The sequence below is a fragment of the Cannabis sativa genome, chromosome 5 (genome assembly GCF_029168945.1).
Source record: "Cannabis sativa cultivar Pink pepper isolate KNU-18-1 chromosome 5, ASM2916894v1, whole genome shotgun sequence".
NCBI lineage: Eukaryota > Viridiplantae > Streptophyta > Magnoliopsida > Rosales > Cannabaceae > Cannabis > Cannabis sativa.
In genome coordinates, this window is record NC_083605.1 from 3,127,010 (window position 1) to 3,149,394 (window position 22,385).

General features: G+C 34.0%; 1 protein-coding gene and 1 long non-coding RNA gene across 2 annotated transcripts in view; one reads left to right on the forward strand and one right to left on the reverse strand.

Annotated features, from left to right (window-relative positions):
* The window catches only part of LOC115717205 (uncharacterized), a 29,655-nt gene extending 27,469 nt beyond the window's left edge, over positions 1 to 2,186 (reverse strand). The window contains exons 1-2 of the mRNA XM_061116129.1: positions 2,008 to 2,186; positions 334 to 367 (exon numbers count right to left, since the gene is read on the reverse strand). Coding sequence (XP_060972112.1) covers positions 334 to 367; positions 2,008 to 2,186 — 213 coding nt within the window. The remainder of the gene's footprint in view (positions 1 to 333; positions 368 to 2,007) is intronic.
* A 14,695-nt stretch (positions 2,187 to 16,881) lies between these two features.
* On the forward strand, positions 16,882 to 17,918 carry LOC133038534 (uncharacterized). Its single transcript, XR_009688056.1, has 2 exons — positions 16,882 to 17,333; positions 17,428 to 17,918. It is a non-coding gene; the product is annotated as an uncharacterized LOC133038534 (long non-coding RNA).
* Positions 17,919 to 22,385: the final 4,467 nt, after the last annotated feature.

Below are 22,385 nucleotides of genomic sequence, written 5' to 3' on the forward strand. Positions count from 1 at the left end.
AGTTATATTTTTGGAACTCCGTAAGTACCTAACCGTTAAATATTAAGCTATTAAATTCACGTGTCATTTTTTTATTGGTATATTTGAACTAATTTTTTTAAATAATAAAAATTTAATGACTTTGACCAATCAGGGATTTCCACGTGGCAATTTACTTAACCAGATACCTACAGAAGTTTCAAAATTATAACTTAGGTATTATTACCGCCAAAAATTAAACTTAGATATTTATTTGCAACTGGATGTTAAACTTAAGTATTTATGCCACAAATTAGTCTATATCAAAATTACTAATTAATTAATTGTTTATATATATAAATTTAATATACATACTTGAGGTACTTCAAACCCATATTGGCGAAGAAACCTAAATTTGAGAGCAGTAGCATATAAATCATAATTAAGGTTAGGGTTGTTAGAATCTCCAAAAAAAAAAAAAACTAGAAGGTTAGGGTTGTTATTATTATTGGTGAATTTTTCTTTCAAAATAGAAATAATTTCATTCTCAAAACGATAAGATATTTCAAGTCTTTGTATTGTATCAATTAGCTCAAATTGAGCTAAAGAGTTTTCCTCTCCAATTAGCATCTTTTCCATGTCTTTCTCCAACTTATTTAATCGACTTGTATGAGGCTCTCTCTGCATAACCTCAATTTTTCAACAGTGATTTTCAATATTATCAAAATAAGAACTTTGGATTATTTAATCATATTGAAAAATTATTTAGAATTGAACACTCAGTGTATCAATTCAATCTATTTAATAAATACAGAGTCTAAATTGTTATTTAACGAAATACGAATACTATCGGTCAAATGGCTCGTTTCTTTTTTTTTAATGATATAATAATATAGTAAATAATTTTATTATTTATAGAATATTAAAAAATGATTGGTTGAAAATATACATAGTAAAATATATACATAAAAGAAAATTAATCACCTTACATTGTATGGGGTAACAAGTACTTGATTTTGATTTTGGTTTAGAATTATAAGAAGTACTAAATAGAATTTACTTATGATGTGTTGACTAAAGGGGGTTGGCAAATCAATGTTGGTATTGGAACTTTTTCCAGCATAAAATGAAAAGCGCTGGTAAAAATGACTTTTAATAGCGCGTAAACGCGCTGGTAAAAGTTAGATTTTAATCACTGCAAATGTATGCTGGTAAAACTTTGATCTTTTTGCCAGCGCAGTTTGCAAAATGCGCTGGTAAAAGTTACTTTTACCAGTGCAATAGCGAACTATGCTGGTAAAAGTGATATTTTTTGTGCATGCAATGCATTTTTGCTATATATGAAAAAAAAATATATTAATATTTATTTTTGTGAACTTTTACCTTGTATGTACGATGATGGTGAGTTAGGCAAAAACATTAATGAAAATATAATTAGTGTAATTAAGATGAGTTTAGTAAGTCTTCCACTCATATAGCTAACTTATTTTTGAATATATATTCATATATACTTACCATGTCTCATATTTTATAGATAGTAATAATATTCAGTTAGATACATTAATCAAATTTTCAAAACTTAATTAAACTAATTAAGGTGGCGTTTGGTAATAATTTTATTTTTTTAATTAGGATATTGACGGCAAAACTACTTGAATTTTACATTTTTAACACTTAACCACGAAATTGAAATTTTGACGGTAAAACATACTGAACCCAAGTTTCGTTTTGCTCTTCACACTTCCATCCAAAAATCTCTGTTAAATACCACATTTGATTGCCCACGTGTACACAAATGTACATGTGGTGAATTTTTAGTGATACATGTAATATTAATTATTTAAATATTATAAAAAATTAATTTAAAAATTATAAAAATAAAACAATAATAAAAAATATATATTTTATTTTATTTTATTTTTCTTCTTCTTCTTCTCACAATTATTTGGAATCCTAATCAGCATTTCCTCTCTCTCTCTCTCTCTCTCTCTCTCTCTCTCTCTCTCTCTCTCTCTCTCTCTCTCTCTCTCTCTCTCTCTCTCTCTCTACCCATCACTCCCTTCCTCTCTCTGCTCTCTTGCTTGACGACGTGGTAAGACCGAAAACTGGCCGTTGCGGGCGGCGATGGTCCCAGGGGACCCTAAAACCCATCTCTTTGATTCCAAAATCCCAAGAACCCGACCCCCTCTCTCCTCCTTGCCATCTTTCCCTTTCTCCCTCTCTTCCATTTTCCAGGTGGACTGACAGCCAGACAGTCGTCCACAGTCATAGGTGGTCCAACAGGACCATGGGATCGTGTTCCCTAGGTCTCAAAACTAAAAACTCTGATTCTTTTGTGCTTTGGTTGGTCATGAATCGAAGATGTGTGATTAGGTCACTTAGACGGATCGTAGTTAGTTTTAGAGGATCTACACCATTGGGTTCGTCATCAGGGGGTACGATTAGGTCACCAAGGGCGATCTTTAGGTTGGGTATTTGATTTTGATTTTGGATTTTCAAAGCATGTGGTAGTTGATTTTGTTTTGACATTTTCTTTGTTTTGGTTCAATGGTGAGTGTAGTGGCGGTGGTAGCGGTAGTGATGGTTGTGGTGGTGTGGTGGTGGTTCTGGAGAAGATGAAGAAGGATAAGGAAGATAGGTTAGGGTTTTAGATAAAAAAAAAAAAGAAAGAGAAAGAAAAAAAAAAGAAAAAATATATATTTTTTATTATTATTATTTTATTTTTTATAATTTTTAAATTATTTTTTATAATATTTAAATAACTAATATTACGTGGACCACTAAAAATTTGTAGATAACTCTATGAAAATAGAGTTATTTAGCTTTTTTTGTCCATTAAATTAATTTTGTTCTCAAGCATTTTTAGTTTATTTTAGTGACTTTTTAATTATTTTATTTAATTTTCCATAAATATTAGTTATAGTATTTTTAGATTAATTATAGTTAATTTTTGTAATATTTTATCAATTTTATTTAGTTTCTCATGTTAAAAGTATTATTCTTAATATTGTGTATTTTTATAGGAGCTTAAATATAATTTGGACTTTATTATGTGCATATTGTCTCAAAAGTCATAGAGTAAAAAAAGTCCATGAACTATCAAAGCCCAAAAATCTTCTACACAATATTCATAAAGTGTGATTAATATTCAAATGGGCTTGCATGAAAAAATAAAGAAAAAAAAAAGGAAATTTACAAAAATACTGTAATTTAGATTAACTTTTACAAAAATACTGTCACACGGAAAAGCTTTCAAAAATACTGTGTCTTTATAAAACACAAAGCAGAACAACTCAAAACAATAGTAGAACAACTACAAAACACCAGTAGAACACCAGTGAAAACTTAACATAGTATACTGCAGTATGAAATTTATAAAAAAAACACAGAAAAAAGTAAAAAATACAGTCTGACAGTATTTTTGTAAAAAATTAACAAAAGTTAGTATACCATGTAAATTTCCCAAAAAAAATAGGCAGCCCATGATTGGAAGGACTATCATATATGTGCAAATATGTACCACGTGTGCATGCTATGGCATATATACATATGCTTTTCTATATTTAGGTGTGAAAAGAGAGAGTTTTATTTAAGTGTTATTTAGAGTTTTAGCTTTGTATTTTTATTTTGAGATTGGCAAAAATCAAGAGGAAGAAGAAGAGGATTTTGACAAAGAAGGCTTGGAGTATTGTGACAACTCCAATATGGGTTTTTCTTTTCATCCTTCTTTTATTTGAAATTTTGTAATTTTTGCACAATTAAGCATGAGCTAATTTTTCTTTTTGCTAGAATTATTTTGTTGGCTAAAAATTGTGATTTAATATTTTGTTCCTATATATGTTTAGTGAATTAATTTTGTTCATTCAAGAGTGTTTATTGTGTAATAGCTTACTTTTGCTTGATCACCATTAGTAAGTTGCAAGCTAATCTTGATTTTGGAAAAAATAGGGTTAGTAGAATTGCTTGAATGATGCATGAATATCACCTTGCACTACAAGAAATGTCACTTTTACCAGCACAGTTCGCTACTGCGCTGGTAAAAGTAACTTTTACCAGCGCATTTCGCAAACTGCGCTAGCAAAGAGATCAAAGTTTTACCAGCGTACATTTGCAGTGGCTAAAATCTAACTTTTACCAGCACATTTACACGCTGGGAAAAGTCTTTTTTGCCAGTGCTTTTCATTTTATGCTGGTAAAAGTTTTAATACCAACATTGATTTGCCAACCCCCTTTTACCAACACATCATACGTAAATTCTATTTTACCAGCGCAATACCAACTTTTGCCAGCACAAAAATGTGCTGGCAAAAGTAACATTTCTTGTAGTGTTGGAAAAGTGTAATTTGTAAATGGCATAGGAATATGTTATTTACCTTGTATGACTTGAAGGAATTGTGCTTAAATTGGTATTCTTAAAATCACTTGGGCATAGGAATATGTTAATTGATTAAAGAATCAAAACATAAATACTTTGGAAAAAGGATTATGACATTTTAAATTCCTAGTTGACATCATCAATTTGCAACAATACTCATTTGCACCATTATATTATTTTTGCATTTTTTAGGTCAATTTAATAGTTCTAGCTTGTTTTCTTCATAGTTTGTGTTTGTTAATTTTTTTTACATATTCTCATCACTTTATTTTATTTTATTTTTTTTGTTGAAACCAATTTGTGAGTAATTAGTTTTATAAATCATTTTCCAATTTTCAATCCCTGTGGAGACGATACTCGATTTATCACGTTATTACTTATTACGATTGCGTACACTTGCGTATACAAATTTTCACAACATTTGTCATGTGTACATTTGGGTACACGTGGGTAATCCAATGTGGCACTTAACTGGGATTTTTGATGGAAGTGTGAAGAGCAAAACATGACCTAGGTTCGGCAAGTTTTACGTCAAAATATTAATTTTTGTGGTTAAGTATTAAAAAATGTAAGTTCAGGTGGTTTTTTTTTTGCCAATATCCCTTTTTTAATTTTTAAATTATAAAAGTGAAAGTAGAATTTTGTTTTATTTTTATTTTTGAAAACAAAAATATGTTCTGTAACTACTTTTGGTTTTTAATTTTAAAAATAAAAATGTGTTCTAGAAATTTTATCTTTCATATTTGTTTTTTGCTTTTATATAAGTCGGACTCGACCCCAACCAAGACCCAAACCTTGGACCGAGACCCAAAATCGGACCCCGAAGCCGGACCACGAACTTGGACCCCGGACCCTAGAGCAACCCCGAACCCCAACTCGGACCCCGACATCGGATTTGGGGATGGGTCTAGGGTCCGAGTCTAAGGTCGGGGTTTAGGTCCACATTCGAGGGGGCCCGGGTTCGCATTTTGAGTCGGGGGTCCAAGTCTAGGTCTAGGTTCGAGATGCGAGATCCGGCCGGGGTGCGGGGCCGGGGACCAAGTCCGAGGTCTGAGTCTAGGGTCGGCATATGGGTCCATGTCCAGGTGCGGGTAGGGGTCTAGGTCTAGGGTCTAGGTCCAAGGTCGGCGTCTGGGTTTGCATTCGGGGTCTATGTCTAGGTGCATGTGCGAGTCTGAGTTTGGGTATAGGTCCAGGTCTGGGTCTAGAGTCTCGGGCCGAGGTCGGGCCCACGGCCGGGGCCAGGGCTGGGGAGGATGCGGATCGGGTGCGGGGTCGTGGTGCGGGGCCAACTCTGGGTCTAGGGTTCCAATCTTGGTCGGGTTCGTCATCTGGCATCCGGGTCTTGGTCAGGGTCCGGATCCAAAATATTAATGAAAGAAAATACATATAGACTATAAGTAAGAAAAAAAAATCTATTTAAAAATTTTTGAAAATGATTTTTTTTTGTTTCGAAATTTCTATTGGTAAAGTATAAGAATAATATATGGAACAATTCTTATACTATAAAAATTTAAAGATTGTAATTACCATGGTGGGAAATCTTAAATTTTTCATTATTAATAGCGAACAATAAAACAACACATGCATTATTAGATAATATTCAAATGAATAGTTATGACTCTTTGCCAAAGAAAGATATATGGATAATAAATACATGAAAATTTTGCAGTAAAAAAAAGACTTGAATGATCTCAATTATCGTTGATCTCATCAAAATTTGACATTCCATGGCAACTTAATTTGGATAATTATTAGGTATTTCAGATGTACTAAATGATCAAATTGCTACCCTTATATTTTAATATCAACAATTTTTTTTTTGATGAATCAGAAGTTCCATTACTCCAAAACAAACAAATACATCCTAAGAACACCAAAGAGGCATCCATGTATACTACTGTACAGTATATATAACTGTGTATGTCTAAAATTGATTCACAACTTTCTCTTTACAAGTTTTCAATCCAACTTTTATCCTTTGCTGTAGCTTTTTTTGGACAGACCCGACTCACTCTATTCTTTACCAATAATTTGATCTGTTTCATCAAGGTAGAAATCGTTTACTGGTTTCCATTCCACATTCTTTCATTTCGAGCAATCCATAAGATATAGACCAGAGCTGCTATTGCTGTACACAGCACTTGTTTTCTGGTTTTTGAGTGTCTCCCCTTCTCGATTTTCTTTGATATCTCCACCAAGGTTGTTGCTTTGATGTTCCAGCTGAGCCACTTCTTCATCTGTTCGAGCAGATCTTGTGAAAAAGAGCACGAAAAGAAAAGATGTTCGGCTGTTTCATCAGCTTGCAAACAGAGAAGACAAGCTGCATTGTCAATAATATTGTGCATGTACAGCCTATCTTTGGTTTTCAATCTGTCCTATATTGCTAACCAAAGAATGAAGTTGTGTTTAGGAACATTTGTTCTGCACCAAACTAGGTTTCTCCAATTCTTCTTCTTTAATTGAAAGCCGGTTGCGGCGGGTTGTATCCACGAAATTGAATATTTCTCGAGCTTTGTGAAATTGTTTAGGCTCATGATGCTTTTCACTTTATCCCTTGCTTCTACAATCTTTTTCCAATACTAGCTGCTAGTTGGGGGAGCTTTGTACTCCCACCAATCTCCTTGCTTGATATAAACACTGTGCACCCATTTAATCCATAGATTGCCTTTTTTAGTTGCAATTGACCATACATGCTTGAAAAGGGCTGCTTCATTCCATATGGCTGTGTTTTTGAATCCTAGTCCACCAACAGATTTGGACTTGCATAATGAATCCCAAGCTACATTTCCAGCTCTATCAGCCACTCCTTGGCTCCATAGGAAGTTCCTGTAGATTTTTTCAATTTCAGCAATGATTCTTTTGGGAAGAATGAGAAGTTGACACCAATATGTGTGAATTGTGAGCAACACATGATTGATGAGAACCACTCTACCCGCAAAAGAAATATTCCTGGAACTCCACACTTTGATCTTTGCTATCATTTTCTGCACTAAGCCATTACATTCTTCAGTTGAGATTCTCTTGGCACACATGGGTACCCCAAGTTATCTAAAAGGTACATTTTGCCTACTGAACCAAGACATATTCAACACCCTGTGAATTTCTTCTTCCTGCATGCCACAACAATACACAGCAGTTTTTTGAATGTTCAGGAAAAGCCCTAAAGTAAGTGAGAAGGTCTTCAATCCTTGCAACATGAGGTATATGTTGGGTTTTGTGCCCTAAATAAAACCTATTTCAATATAATCAGATTTACTTATTAATAAAGATCAGAAATAATATTTTATCTTGCATGGTTCACATGATTTATTTCATGATTATATATATAATGTATGAATTCTATTTAAGTCCAGAACATATGAATTTGTTAATGATTATAGTGTTGTCAGCACAGTGGAATATAATCTTAATTATATGTTCGAAAGTTTATTCCCTGATTTGTCAGAACACTGGATTTAGACTGACATGGTATAATCAGCGATAGGTATTCTTACACCTTGGAAAAGTGTTTTGTCCTTTCCAGGACATTGGCAAAGTTTACCAGTATCGGATGTATGGAGTATACATCGGAAGGGACCGATATTGAACTTTGATTAGATATATTAGAATTTACCGTAATATCTATTCAATTCAATATCACCTGTTGATCCTAGATCAAATGATCTTAATCCTGATATGATTAGGTTCAATCTCAAGAGTGTTATTCGTGTTCTTTGATTTGTTAGTTAAGCCTACTTTTGGGTCAGGGTGATACGTACATTTTGGGAACACGGTAGTGCAATTGAGTGGGAGCGCTAACATAAATATGGAATCTATAGCTTCAATCTGGCAAAAAGAAAGTAAAGGATGATTTCCTTCGAGCTTAACCAAACGAAAATAAATGGCGGAGTACTCATTTCACTTAGTTGAAATATCATTTATACAGGGTTAAGTGTTTTAAGGATAAAATACATTGTAGGGTGTTACGGTAATTTAATCCCTTTACAGTGTAAATCATCTATATAGAGGATCATTGATTAAATTAGGATTATAACAATGGATAACTAATAACGTATCTATATCGTGGAACATATAGAGCGTTCTGTATGACTGAGAGTGAAATTCTAAGTTCTAAGAGTGGATTCAATAAGGAATTAATAAGTTAGGGAATTTACTTGGTAAATTCGGTTCGACTTATTGGAAGCTCGGTTATATAGACCCATGGTCCCCATACTAGTTGAGACCATACTGCTTGTAAGACTCATTTAATTGATTTTAATTAATCAATTATAATTCTCAAGATTAGACTAAGTCTATTTGTGAATTTATCACTTATTAAGGGTAAAACAGTAAATAGAGAGTTTAAAGGGTATATTTATTAATTGGGAAACTTTGATTAGTTTTTATTAATAAATAAAATAAATGACAATATATTATTTAATAATTAATTATAGTTATTAAATAATTAGATTTGACATTTATGTGGTTAAATGAGAAAATTGGCAATTTTAGAGAATGGGAAACTAGGAATGATAAAATAGGAAAGTTGCAAAAGTGAGAGGCTTGTTTCCATATTGCTATGGCCGGCCACTTTGCTTCCCTTTTCTCATTTTATTTTTCATTTTTAAATTCCAAGTAATTCAACCTTAACCCTATCCACGAGATTTCTTCCTGGATAGCAAGAAAGTTGTCCGAGAACAACCTTCCGGAATACAAATTACTTATCTGAAATGACTTTTAGAGACCTTTTTATTTGGAGGAACTATACCACACAAGTCAATTTCAATATTTTACCTCAAGTTGTTCTCAAATATTAACATTTTGTCCAATATATATATATATATATTAAGTATATATAAAATAATTATACGAATTAGTTTAGTTTGAACTATTACCGAAAATGTTAAAACCGTGACTGAACCAAAAATTTATAGACGGTCCAAATTGACTAAACCATTTACACCAAATTTGTTTGATCCAATCTCAAATAGAGTTCAAATTATATGAACACCCTAAGTACCCCAACCCAATCTCTCTCTCTCTCTCTCTCTCTCTCTCTCTCTCTCTCTCTCTCTCTCTCTCTCTCTCTCTCTCTCTCTCTCTCTCTCTCTCTCTCTCTCTCTCTCTCTCTCTCTCTCTACCCATCACTCCCTTCCTCTCTCTGCTCTCTTGCTTGACGACGTGGTAAGACCGAAAACTGGCCGTTGCGGGCGGCGATGGTCCCAGGGGACCCTAAAACCCATCTCTTTGATTCCAAAATCCCAAGAACCCGACCCCCTCTCTCCTCCTTGCCATCTTTCCCTTTCTCCCTCTCTTCCATTTTCCAGGTGGACTGACAGCCAGACAGTCGTCCACAGTCATAGGTGGTCCAACAGGACCATGGGATCGTGTTCCCTAGGTCTCAAAACTAAAAACTCTGATTCTTTTGTGCTTTGGTTGGTCATGAATCGAAGATGTGTGATTAGGTCACCGACGGATCTGTAGTTAGTTTTAGAGGATCTACACCATTGGGTTCGTCATCAGGGGGTACGATTAGGTCACCAAGGGCGATCTTTAGGTTGGGTATTTGATTTTGATTTTGGATTTTCAAAGCATGTGGTAGTTGATTTTGTTTTGACATTTTCTTTGTTTTGGTTCAATGGTGAGTGTAGTGGCGGTGGTAGCGGTAGTGATGGTTGTGGTGGTGTGGTGGTGGTTCTGGAGAAGATGAAGAAGGACAAGGAAGATAGGTTAGGGTTTTAGATAAAAAAAAAAAAGAAAGAGAAAGAAAAAAAAAAGAAAAAATATATATTTTTTATTATTATTATTTTATTTTTTATAATTTTTAAATTATTTTTTATAATATTTAAATAACTAATATTACGTGGACCACTAAAAATTTGTAGATAACTCTATGAAAATAGAGTTATTTAGCTTTTTTTGTCCATTAAATTAATTTTGTTCTCGAAGCATTTTTAGTTTATTTTAGTGACTTTTTAATTATTTTATTTAATTTTCCATAAATATTAGTTATAGTATTTTTAGATTAATTATAGTTAATTTTTGTAATATTTTATCAATTTTATTTAGTTTCTCATGTTAAAAGTATTATTCTTAATATTGTGTATTTTTATAGGAGCTTAAATATAATTTGGACTTTATTATGTGCATATTGTCTCAAAAGTCATAGAGTAAAAAAAGTCCATGAACTATCAAAGCCCAAAAATCTTCTACACAATATTCATAAAGTGTGATTAATATTCAAATGGGCTTGCATGAAAAAATAAAGAAAAAAAAAAGGAAATTTACAAAAATACTGTAATTTAGATTAACTTTTACAAAAATACTGTCACACGGAAAAGCTTTCAAAAATACGCTGTCTTTATAAAACACAAAGCGAACAACTCGAAAACAATAGTAGAACAACTACAAAACACCGGTAGAACACCGGTGAAAACTTAACATAGTATCTTTAACGAGTATGAAACTTTTAAAAAAATACGGTCAAAAAGTAAAAAATACCGCACAGCGGTATTTTTGTAAAAAATTAACAAAAGTTAGTATACCATGTAAATTTCCCAAAAAAAATAGGCAGCCCATGATTGGAAGGACTATCATATATGTGCAAATATGTACCACGTGTGCATGCTATGGCATATATACATATGCTTTTCTATATTTAGGTGTGAAAAGAGAGAGTTTTATTTAAGTGTTATTTAGAGTTTTAGCTTTGTATTTTTATTTTGAGATTGGCAAAAATCAAGAGGAAGAAGAAGAGGATTTTGACAAAGAAGGCTTGGAGTATTGTGACAACTCCAATATGGGTTTTTCTTTTCATCCTTCTTTTATTTGAAATTTTGTAATTTTTGCACAATTAAGCATGAGCTAATTTTTCTTTTTGCTAGAATTATTTTGTTGGCTAAAAATTGTGATTTAATATTTTGTTCCTATATATGTTTAGTGAATTAATTTTGTTCATTCAAGAGTGTTTATTGTGTAATAGCTTACTTTTGCTTGATCACCATTAGTAAGTTGCAAGCTAATCTTGATTTTGGAAAAAATAGGGTTAGTAGAATTGCTTGAATGATGCATGAATATCACCTTGCACTACAAGAAATGTCACTTTTACCAGCACAGTTCGCTACTGCGCTGGTAAAAGTAACTTTTACCAGCGCATTTCGCAAACTGCGCTAGCAAAGAGATCAAAGTTTTACCAGCGTATATTTGCAGTGGCTAAAATCTAACTTTTACCAGCACATTTACACGCTGGGAAAAGTCTTTTTGCCAGCGCTTTTCATTTTATGCTGGTAAAAGTTCTAATACCAACATTGATTTGTCAACCCCCTTTTACCAACACATCATAGGTAAATTCTATTTTACCAGCGCAATACCAACTTTTGCCAGCACAAAAATGTGCTGGCAAAAGTAACATTTCTTGTAGTGTTGGAAAAGTGTAATTTGTAAATGGCATAGGAATATGTTATTTACCTTGTATGACTTGAAGGAATTGTGCTTAAATTGGTATTCTTAAAATCACTTGGGCATAGGAATATGTTAATTGATTAAAGAATCAAAACATAAATACTTTGGAAAAAGGATTATGACATTTTAAATTCCTAGTTGACATCATCAATTTGCAACAATACTCATTTGCACCATTATATCAATTTTGTATTTTTTAGGTCAATTTAATAGTTCTAGCTTGTTTTCTTCATAGTTTGTGTTTGTTAATTTTTTTTACATATTCTCATCACTTTATTTTAGTTTTTTTTTTTTTTTTGTTGAAACCAATTTGTGAGTAATTAGTTATATAAATCAATTTCCAATTTTCAATCCCTGTGGAGACGATACTCGATTTATCACTTTATTACTTATTACGATTGCGTACACTTGCGTATACAAATTTTCACAACATTTGTCATGTGTACATTTGGGTACACGTGGGTAATCCAATGTGGCACTTAACTGGGATTTTGGATGGAAGTGTGAAGAGCAAAACATGACCTAGGTTCAGCAAGTTTTACCGTCAAAATATTAATTTTTGTGGTTAAGTATTAAAAAATGTAAGTTCAGGTGGTTTTTTTTTGCCAATATCCCTTTTTTAATTTTTAAATTATAAAAGTGAAAGTAGAATTTTGTTTTATTTTTATTTTTGAAAATAAAAATATGTTCCGTAACTACTTTTGGTTTTTAATTTTAAAAATAAAAATGTGTTCTAGAAATTTTATCTTTCATATTTGTTTTTTGCTTTTATATAAGTCGGACTCGACCCCAACCAAGACCCAAACCTTGGACCGAGACCCAAAATCGGACCCCGAAGCCCAGACCACAGAACTTGGACCCCGGACCCTAGAGCAACCCCGAACCCCAACTCGGACCCCGACATCGGAGTTGGGGATGGGTCTAGGGTCAGTCTAGGTCGGGGTTTAGGTCCACGATTCGAGGGGCCCGGGTTCGCATTTTGAGTCGGGGTCCAAGTCTAGGTCTAGGTTCGAGATCTGAGATCCGGGCCAGGGTCTGGGGCCGAGGACCAAGTCCGAGGTCTGAGTCTAGGGTCGGCATATGGGTCCATGTCCAGGTGCGGGTAGGGGTCTAGGTCTAGGGTCTAGGTCCAAGGTCGGCGTCTGGGTTTGCATTCGGGGTCTATGTCTAGGTGCATGTGCGAGTCTGAGTTTGGGTATAGGTCCAGGTCTGGGTCTAGAGTCTCGGGCCGAGGTCGGGCCCACGGCCGGGGCCAGGGCTGGGGAGGATCTGGATCGGGTCTGGGGTCGTGGTCTGGGGCCAACTCTGGGTCTAGGGTTCCAATCTTGGTCGGGTTCGTCATCTGGCATCCGGGTCTTGGTCAGGGTCCGGATCCAAAATATTAATGAAAGAAAATACATATAGACTATAAGTAAGAAAAAAAAATCTATTTAAAAATTTTTGAAAATGATTTTTTTTTGTTTCGAAATTTCTATTGGTAAAGTATAAGAATAATATATGGAACAATTCTTATACTATAAAAATTTAAAGATTGTAATTACCATGGTGGGAAATCTTAAATTTTTCATTATTAATAGCGAACAATAAAACAACACATGCATTATTAGATAATATTCAAATGAATAGTTATGACTCTTTGCCAAAGAAAGATATATGGATAATAAATACATGAAAATTTTGCAGTAAAAAAAAGACTTGAATGATCTCAATTATCGTTGATCTCATCAAAATTTGACATTCCATGGCAACTTAATTTGGATAATTATTAGGTATTTCAGATGTACTAAATGATCAAATTGCTACCCTTATATTTTAATATCAACAATTTTTTTTTTGATGAATCAGAAGTTCCATTACTCCAAAACAAACAAATACATCCTAAGAACACCAAAGAGGCATCCATGTATACTACTGTACAGTATATATAACTGTGTATGTCTAAAATTGATTCACAACTTTCTCTTTACAAGTTTTCAATCCAACTTTTATCCTTTGCTGTAGCTTTTTTTGGACAGACCCGACTCACTCTATTCTTTACCAATAATTTGATCTGTTTCATCAAGGTAGAAATCGTTTACTGGTTTCCATTCCACATTCTTTCATTTCGAGCAATCCATAAGATATAGACCCCGGAGAGTTTGCTATTCTTGTACACGGCACTTGTTTTACTGTTTTTGAGTGTCTCCCCTTCTCGATTTTCTTTGATATCTCCACCAAGGTTGTTGCTTTGATGTTCCAGCTGAGCCACTTCTTCATCTGTTCGAGCAGATCTTGTGAAAAAGAGCACGAAAAGAAAAGATGTTCGGCTGTTTCATCAGCTTGCAAACAGAGAAGACAAGCTGCATTGTCAATAATATTGTGCATGTACAGCCTATCTTTGGTTTTCAATCTGTCCTATATTGCTAACCAAAGAATGAAGTTGTGTTTAGGAACATTTGTTCTGCACCAAACTAGGTTTCTCCAATTCTTCTTCTTTAATTGAAACCGGTTGCAGCAGGTTGTATCCACCTGAAATTGAATATTTCTCGGCTGTGAAATTGTTTAGGCTCATGATGCTTTTCACTTTATCCCTTGCTTCTACAATCTTTTTCCAATACCAGCTGCTAGTTGGGGGAGCTTTGTACTCCCACCAATCTCCTTGCTTGATATAAACACTGTGCACCCATTTAATCCATAGATTGCCTTTTTTAGTTGCAATTGACCATACATGCTTGAAAAGGGCTGCTTCATTCCATATGGTTGTGTTTTTGAATCCTAGTCCACCAACAGATTTGGACTTGCATAATGAATCCCAAGCTACATTTCCAGCTCTATCAGCCACTCCTTGGCTCCATAGGAAGTTCCTGTAGATTTTTTCAATTTCAGCAATGATTCTTTTGGGAAGAATGAGAAGTTGACACCAATATGTGTGAATTGTGAGCAACACATGATTGATGAGAACCACTCTACCCGCAAAAGAAATATTCCTGGAACTCCACACTTTGATCTTTGCTATCATTTTCTGCACTAAGCCATTACATTCTTCAGTTGAGATTCTCTTGGCACACATGGGTACCCCAAGTTATCTAAAAGGTACATTTTGCCTACTGAACCCAGACATATTCAACACCCTGTGAATTTCTTCTTCTTTTGCATGCCACAACAATACACAGCAGTTTTTTGAATGTTCAGGAAAAGCCCTAAAGTAAGTGAGAAGGTCTTCAATCCTTGCAACATGAGGTATATGTTGGGTTTTGTGCCCTAAATAAAACCTATTTCAATATAATCAGATTTACTTATTAATAAAGATCAGAAATAATATTTTATCTTGCATGGTTCACATGATTTATTTCATGATTATATATATAATGTATGAATTCTATTTAAGTCCAGAACATATGAATTTGTTAATGATTATAGTGTTGTCAGCACAGTGGAATATAATCTTAATTATATGTTCGAAAGTTTATTCCCTGATTTGTCAGAACACTGGATTTAGACTGACATGGTATAATCAGCGATAGGTATTCTTACACCTTGGAAAAGTGTTTTGTCCTTTCCAGGACATTGGCAAAGTTTACCAGTATCGGATGTATGGAGTATACATCGGAAGGGACCGATATTGAACTTTGATTAGATATATTAGAATTTACCGTAATATCTATTCAATTCAATATCACCTGTTGATCCTAGATCAAATGATCTTAATCCTGATATGATTAGGTTCAATCTCAAGAGTGTTATTCGTGTTCTTTGATTTGTTAGTTAAGCCTACTTTTGGGTCAGGGTGATACGTACATTTTGGGAACACGGTAGTGCAATTGAGTGGGAGCGCTAACATAAATATGGAATCTATAGCTTCAATCTGGCAAAAAGAAAGTAAAGGATGATTTCCTTCGAGCTTAACCAAACGAAAATAAATGGCGGAGTACTCATTTCACTTAGTTGAAATATCATTTATACAGGGTTAAGTGTTTTAAGGATAAAATACATTGTAGGGTGTTACGGTAATTTAATCCCTTTACAGTGTAAATCATCTATATAGAGGATCATTGATTAAATTAGGATTATAACAATGGATAACTAATAACGTATCTATATCGTGGAACATATAGAGCGTTCTGTATGACTGAGAGTGAAATTCTAAGTTCTAAGAGTGGATTCAATAAGGAATTAATAAGTTAGGGAATTTACTTGGTAAATTCGGTTCGACTTATTGGAAGCTCGGTTATATAGACCCATGGTCCCCATACTAGTTGAGACCATACTGCTTGTAAGACTCATTTAATTGATTTTAATTAATCAATTATAATTCTCAAGATTAGACTAAGTCTATTTGTGAATTTATCACTTATTAAGGGTAAAACAGTAAATAGAGAGTTTAAAGGGTATATTTATTAATTGGGAAACTTTGATTAGTTTTTATTAATAAATAAAATAAATGACAATATATTATTTAATAATTAATTATAGTTATTAAATAATTAGATTTGACATTTATGTGGTTAAATGAGAAAATTGGCAATTTTAGAGAATGGGAAACTAGGAATGATAAAATAGGAAAGTTGCAAAAGTGAGAGGCTTGTTTCCATATTGCTATGGCCGGCCACTTTGCTTCCCTTTTCTCATTTTATTTTTCATTTTTAAATGCCAAGTAATTCAACCTTAACCCTATCCACGAGATTTCTTCTGGATAGCAAGAAAGTTGTCAGAGAACAACCTTGGGAATACAAATTACTTATCTGAAATGACTTTTAGAGACCTTTTTATTTGGAGGAACTATACCACACAAGTCAATTTCAATATTTTACCTCAAGTTGTTCTCAAATATTAACATTTTGTCCAATATATATATATATATATTAAGTATATATAAAATAATTATACGAATTAGTTTAGTTTGAACTATTACCGAAAATGTTAAAACCGTGACTGAACCAAAAATTTATAGACGGTCCAAATTGACTAAACCATTTACACCAAATTTGTTTGATCCAATCTCAAATAGAGTTCAAATTATATGAACACCCTAAGTACCCCAACCCAATCTCTCTCTCTCTCTCTCTCTCTCTCTCTCTCTCTCTCTCTCTCTCTCTCTCTCTCTCTCTCTCTCTCTCTCTCTCTCTCTCTCTCTCTCTCTCTCTCTCTCTCTCTCTCTCTACCCATCACTCCCTTCCTCTCTCTGCTCTCTTGCTTGACGACGTGGTAAGACCGAAAACTGGCCGTTGCGGGCGGCGATGGTCCCAGGGGACCCTAAAACCCATCTCTTTGATTCCAAAATCCCAAGAACCCGACCCCCTCTCTCCTCCTTGCCATCTTTCCCTTTCTCCCTCTCTTCCATTTTCCAGGTGGACTGACAGCCAGACAGTCGTCCACAGTCATAGGTGGTCCAACAGGACCATGGGATCGTGTTCCCTAGGTCTCAAAACTAAAAACTCTGATTCTTTTGTGCTTTGGTTGGTCATGAATCGAAGATGTGTGATTAGGTCACCGACGGATCTGTAGTTAGTTTTAGAGGATCTACACCATTGGGTTCGTCATCAGGGGGTACGATTAGGTCACCAAGGGCGATCTTTAGGTTGGGTATTTGATTTTGATTTTGGATTTTCAAAGCATGTGGTAGTTGATTTTGTTTTGACATTTTCTTTGTTTTGGTTCAATGGTGAGTGTAGTGGCGGTGGTAGCGGTAGTGATGGTTGTGGTGGTGTGGTGGTGGTTCTGGAGAAGATGAAGAAGGACAAGGAAGATAGGTTAGGGTTTTAGATAAAAAAAAAAAAGAAAGAGAAAGAAAAAAAAAAGAAAAAATATATATTTTTTATTATTATTATTTTATTTTTTATAATTTTTAAATTATTTTTTATAATATTTAAATAACTAATATTACGTGGACCACTAAAAATTTGTAGATAACTCTATGAAAATAGAGTTATTTAGCTTTTTTTGTCCATTAAATTAATTTTGTTCTCAAGCATTTTTAGTTTATTTTAGTGACTTTTTAATTATTTTATTTAATTTTCCATAAATATTAGTTATAGTATTTTTAGATTAATTATAGTTAATTTTTGTAATATTTTATCAATTTTATTTAGTTTCTCATGTTAAAAGTATTATTCTTAATATTGTGTATTTTTATAGGAGCTTAAATATAATTTGGACTTTATTATGTGCATATTGTCTCAAAAGTCATAGAGTAAAAAAAGTCCATGAACTATCAAAGCCCAAAAATCTTCTACACAATATTCATAAAGTGTGATTAATATTCAAATGGGCTTGCATGAAAAAATAAAGAAAAAAAAAAGGAAATTTACAAAAATACTGTAATTTAGATTAACTTTTACAAAAATACTGTCACACGGAAAAGCTTTCAAAAATACTGTGTCTTTATAAAACACAAAGCAGAACAACTCAAAACAATAGTAGAACAACTACAAAACACCAGTAGAACACCAGTGAAAACTTAACATAGTATACTGCAGTATGAAACTTTTAAAAAAATACAGTCAAAAAGTAAAAAATACCGCCTGGCAGTATTTTTGTAAAAAATTAACAAAAGTTAGTATACCATGTAAATTTCCCAAAAAAAATAGGCAGCCCATGATTGGAAGGACTATCATATATGTGCAAATATGTACCACGTGTGCATGCTATGGCATATATACATATGCTTTTCTATATTTAGGTGTGAAAAGAGAGAGTTTTATTTAAGTGTTATTTAGAGTTTTAGCTTTGTATTTTTATTTTGAGATTGGCAAAAATCAAGAGGAAGAAGAAGAGGATTTTGACAAAGAAGGCTTGGAGTATTGTGACAACTCCAATATGGGTTTTTCTTTTCATCCTTCTTTTATTTGAAATTTTGTAATTTTTGCACAATTAAGCATGAGCTAATTTTTCTTTTTGCTAGAATTATTTTGTTGGCTAAAAATTGTGATTTAATATTTTGTTCCTATATATGTTTAGTGAATTAATTTTGTTCATTCAAGAGTGTTTATTGTGTAATAGCTTACTTTTGCTTGATCACCATTAGTAAGTTGCAAGCTAATCTTGATTTTGGAAAAAATAGGGTTAGTAGAATTGCTTGAATGATGCATGAATATCACCTTGCACTACAAGAAATGTCACTTTTACCAGCACAGTTCGCTACTGCGCTGGTAAAAGTAACTTTTACCAGCGCATTTCGCAAACTGCGCTAGCAAAGAGATCAAAGTTTTACCAGCGTATATTTGCAGTGGCTAAAATCTAACTTTTACCAGCACATTTACACGCTGGGAAAAGTCTTTTTTGCCAACGCTTTTCATTTTATGCTGGTAAAAGTTCTAATACCAACATTGATTTGTCAACCCCCTTTTACCAACACATCATAGGTAAATTCTATTTTACCAGCGCAATACCAACTTTTGCCAGCACAAAAATGTGCTGGCAAAAGTAACATTTCTTGTAGTGTTGGAAAAGTGTAATTTGTAAATGGCATAGGAATATGTTATTTACCTTGTATGACTTGAAGGAATTGTGCTTAAATTGGTATTCTTAAAATCACTTGGGCATAGGAATATGTTAATTGATTAAAGAATCAAAACATAAATACTTTGGAAAAAGGATTATGACATTTTAAATTCCTAGTTGACATCATCAATTTGCAACAATACTCATTTGCACCATTATATCAATTTTGTATTTTTTAGGTCAATTTAATAGTTCTAGCTTGTTTTCTTCATAGTTTGTGTTTGTTAATTTTTTTTACATATTCTCATCACTTTATTTTAGTTTTTTTTTTTTTTTTGTTGAAACCAATTTGTGAGTAATTAGTTATATAAATCAATTTCCAATTTTCAATCCCTGTGGAGACGATACTCGATTTATCACTTTATTACTTATTACGATTGCGTACACTTGCGTATACAAATTTTCACAACATTTGTCATGTGTACATTTGGGTACACGTGGGTAATCCAATGTGGCACTTAACTGGGATTTTGGATGGAAGTGTGAAGAGCAAAACATGACCTAGGTTCAGCAAGTTTTACCGTCAAAATATTAATTTTTGTGGTTAAGTATTAAAAAATGTAAGTTCAGGTGGTTTTTTTTTGCCAATATCCCTTTTTTAATTTTTAAATTATAAAAGTGAAAGTAGAATTTTGTTTTATTTTTATTTTTGAAAATAAAAATATGTTCCGTAACTACTTTTGGTTTTTAATTTTAAAAATAAAAATGTGTTCTAGAAATTTTATCTTTCATATTTGTTTTTTGCTTTTATATAAGTCGGACTCGACCCCAACCAAGACCCAAACCTTGGACCGAGACCCAAAATCGGACCCCGAAGCCCAGACCACAGAACTTGGACCCCGGACCCTAGAGCAACCCCGAACCCCAACTCGGACCCCGACATCGGATTTGGGGATGGGTCTAGGGTCCAGGTCTAAGGTCAGGGTTTAGGTCCACATTCTGAGGGGGACTGGGTTCGCATTTTGAGTCAGGGTCCAAGTCTAGGTCTAGGTTCGAGATCTGAGATCCGGGCCAGGGTCTGGGGCCGAGGACCAAGTCCGAGGTCTGAGTCTAGGGTCGGCATATGGGTCCATGTCCAGGTGCGGGTAGGGGTCTAGGTCTAGGGTCTAGGTCCAAGGTCGGCGTCTGGGTTTGCATTCGGGGTCTATGTCTAGGTGCATGTGCGAGTCTGAGTTTGGGTATAGGTCCAGGTCTGGGTCTAGAGTCTCGGGCCGAGGTCGGGCCCACGGCCGGGGCCAGGGCTGGGGAGGATCTGGATCGGGTCTGGGGTCGTGGTCTGGGGCCAACTCTGGGTCTAGGGTTCCAATCTTGGTCGGGTTCGTCATCTGGCATCCGGGTCTTGGTCAGGGTCCGGATCCAAAATATTAATGAAAGAAAATACATATAGACTATAAGTAAGAAAAAAAAATCTATTTAAAAATTTTTGAAAATGATTTTTTTTTGTTTCGAAATTTCTATTGGTAAAGTATAAGAATAATATATGGAACAATTCTTATACTATAAAAATTTAAAGATTGTAATTACCATGGTGGGAAATCTTAAATTTTTCATTATTAATAGCGAACAATAAAACAACACATGCATTATTAGATAATATTCAAATGAATAGTTATGACTCTTTGCCAAAGAAAGATATATGGATAATAAATACATGAAAATTTTGCAGTAAAAAAAAGACTTGAATGATCTCAATTATCGTTGATCTCATCAAAATTTGACATTCCATGGCAACTTAATTTGGATAATTATTAGGTATTTCAGATGTACTAAATGATCAAATTGCTACCCTTATATTTTAATATCAACAATTTTTTTTTTGATGAATCAGAAGTTCCATTACTCCAAAACAAACAAATACATCCTAAGAACACCAAAGAGGCATCCATGTATACTACTGTACAGTATATATAACTGTGTATGTCTAAAATTGATTCACAACTTTCTCTTTACAAGTTTTCAATCCAACTTTTATCCTTTGCTGTAGCTTTTTTTGGACAGACCCGACTCACTCTATTCTTTACCAATAATTTGATCTGTTTCATCAAGGTAGAAATCGTTTACTGGTTTCCATTCCACATTCTTTCATTTCGAGCAATCCATAAGATATAGACCAGAGCTGCTATTGCTGTACACAGCACTTGTTTTCTGGTTTTTGAGTGTCTCCCCTTCTCGATTTTCTTTGATATCTCCACCAAGGTTGTTGCTTTGATGTTCCAGCTGAGCCACTTCTTCATCTGTTCGAGCAGATCTTGTGAAAAAGAGCACGAAAAGAAAAGATGTTCGGCTGTTTCATCAGCTTGCAAACAGAGAAGACAAGCTGCATTGTCAATAATATTGTGCATGTACAGCCTATCTTTGGTTTTCAATCTGTCCTATATTGCTAACCAAAGAATGAAGTTGTGTTTAGGAACATTTGTTCTGCACCAAACTAGGTTTCTCCAATTCTTCTTCTTTAATTGAAACCGGTTGCAGCAGGTTGTATCCACCTGAAATTGAATATTTCTCGGCTGTGAAATTGTTTAGGCTCATGATGCTTTTCACTTTATCCCTTGCTTCTACAATCTTTTTCCAATACCAGCTGCTAGTTGGGGGAGCTTTGTACTCCCACCAATCTCCTTGCTTGATATAAACACTGTGCACCCATTTAATCCATAGATTGCCTTTTTTAGTTGCAATTGACCATACATGCTTGAAAAGGGCTGCTTCATTCCATATGGCTGTGTTTTTGAATCCTAGTCCACCAACAGATTTGGACTTGCATAATGAATCCCAAGCTACATTTCCAGCTCTATCAGCCACTCCTTGGCTCCATAGGAAGTTCCTGTAGATTTTTTCAATTTCAGCAATGATTCTTTTGGGAAGAATGAGAAGTTGACACCAATATGTGTGAATTGTGAGCAACACATGATTGATGAGAACCACTCTACCCGCAAAAGAAATATTCCTGGAACTCCACACTTTGATCTTTGCTATCATTTTCTGCACTAAGCCATTACATTCTTCAGTTGAGATTCTCTTGGCACACATGGGTACCCCAAGTTATCTAAAAGGTACATTTTGCCTACTGAACCCAGACATATTCAACACCCTGTGAATTTCTTCTTCCTGCATGCCACAACAATACACAGCA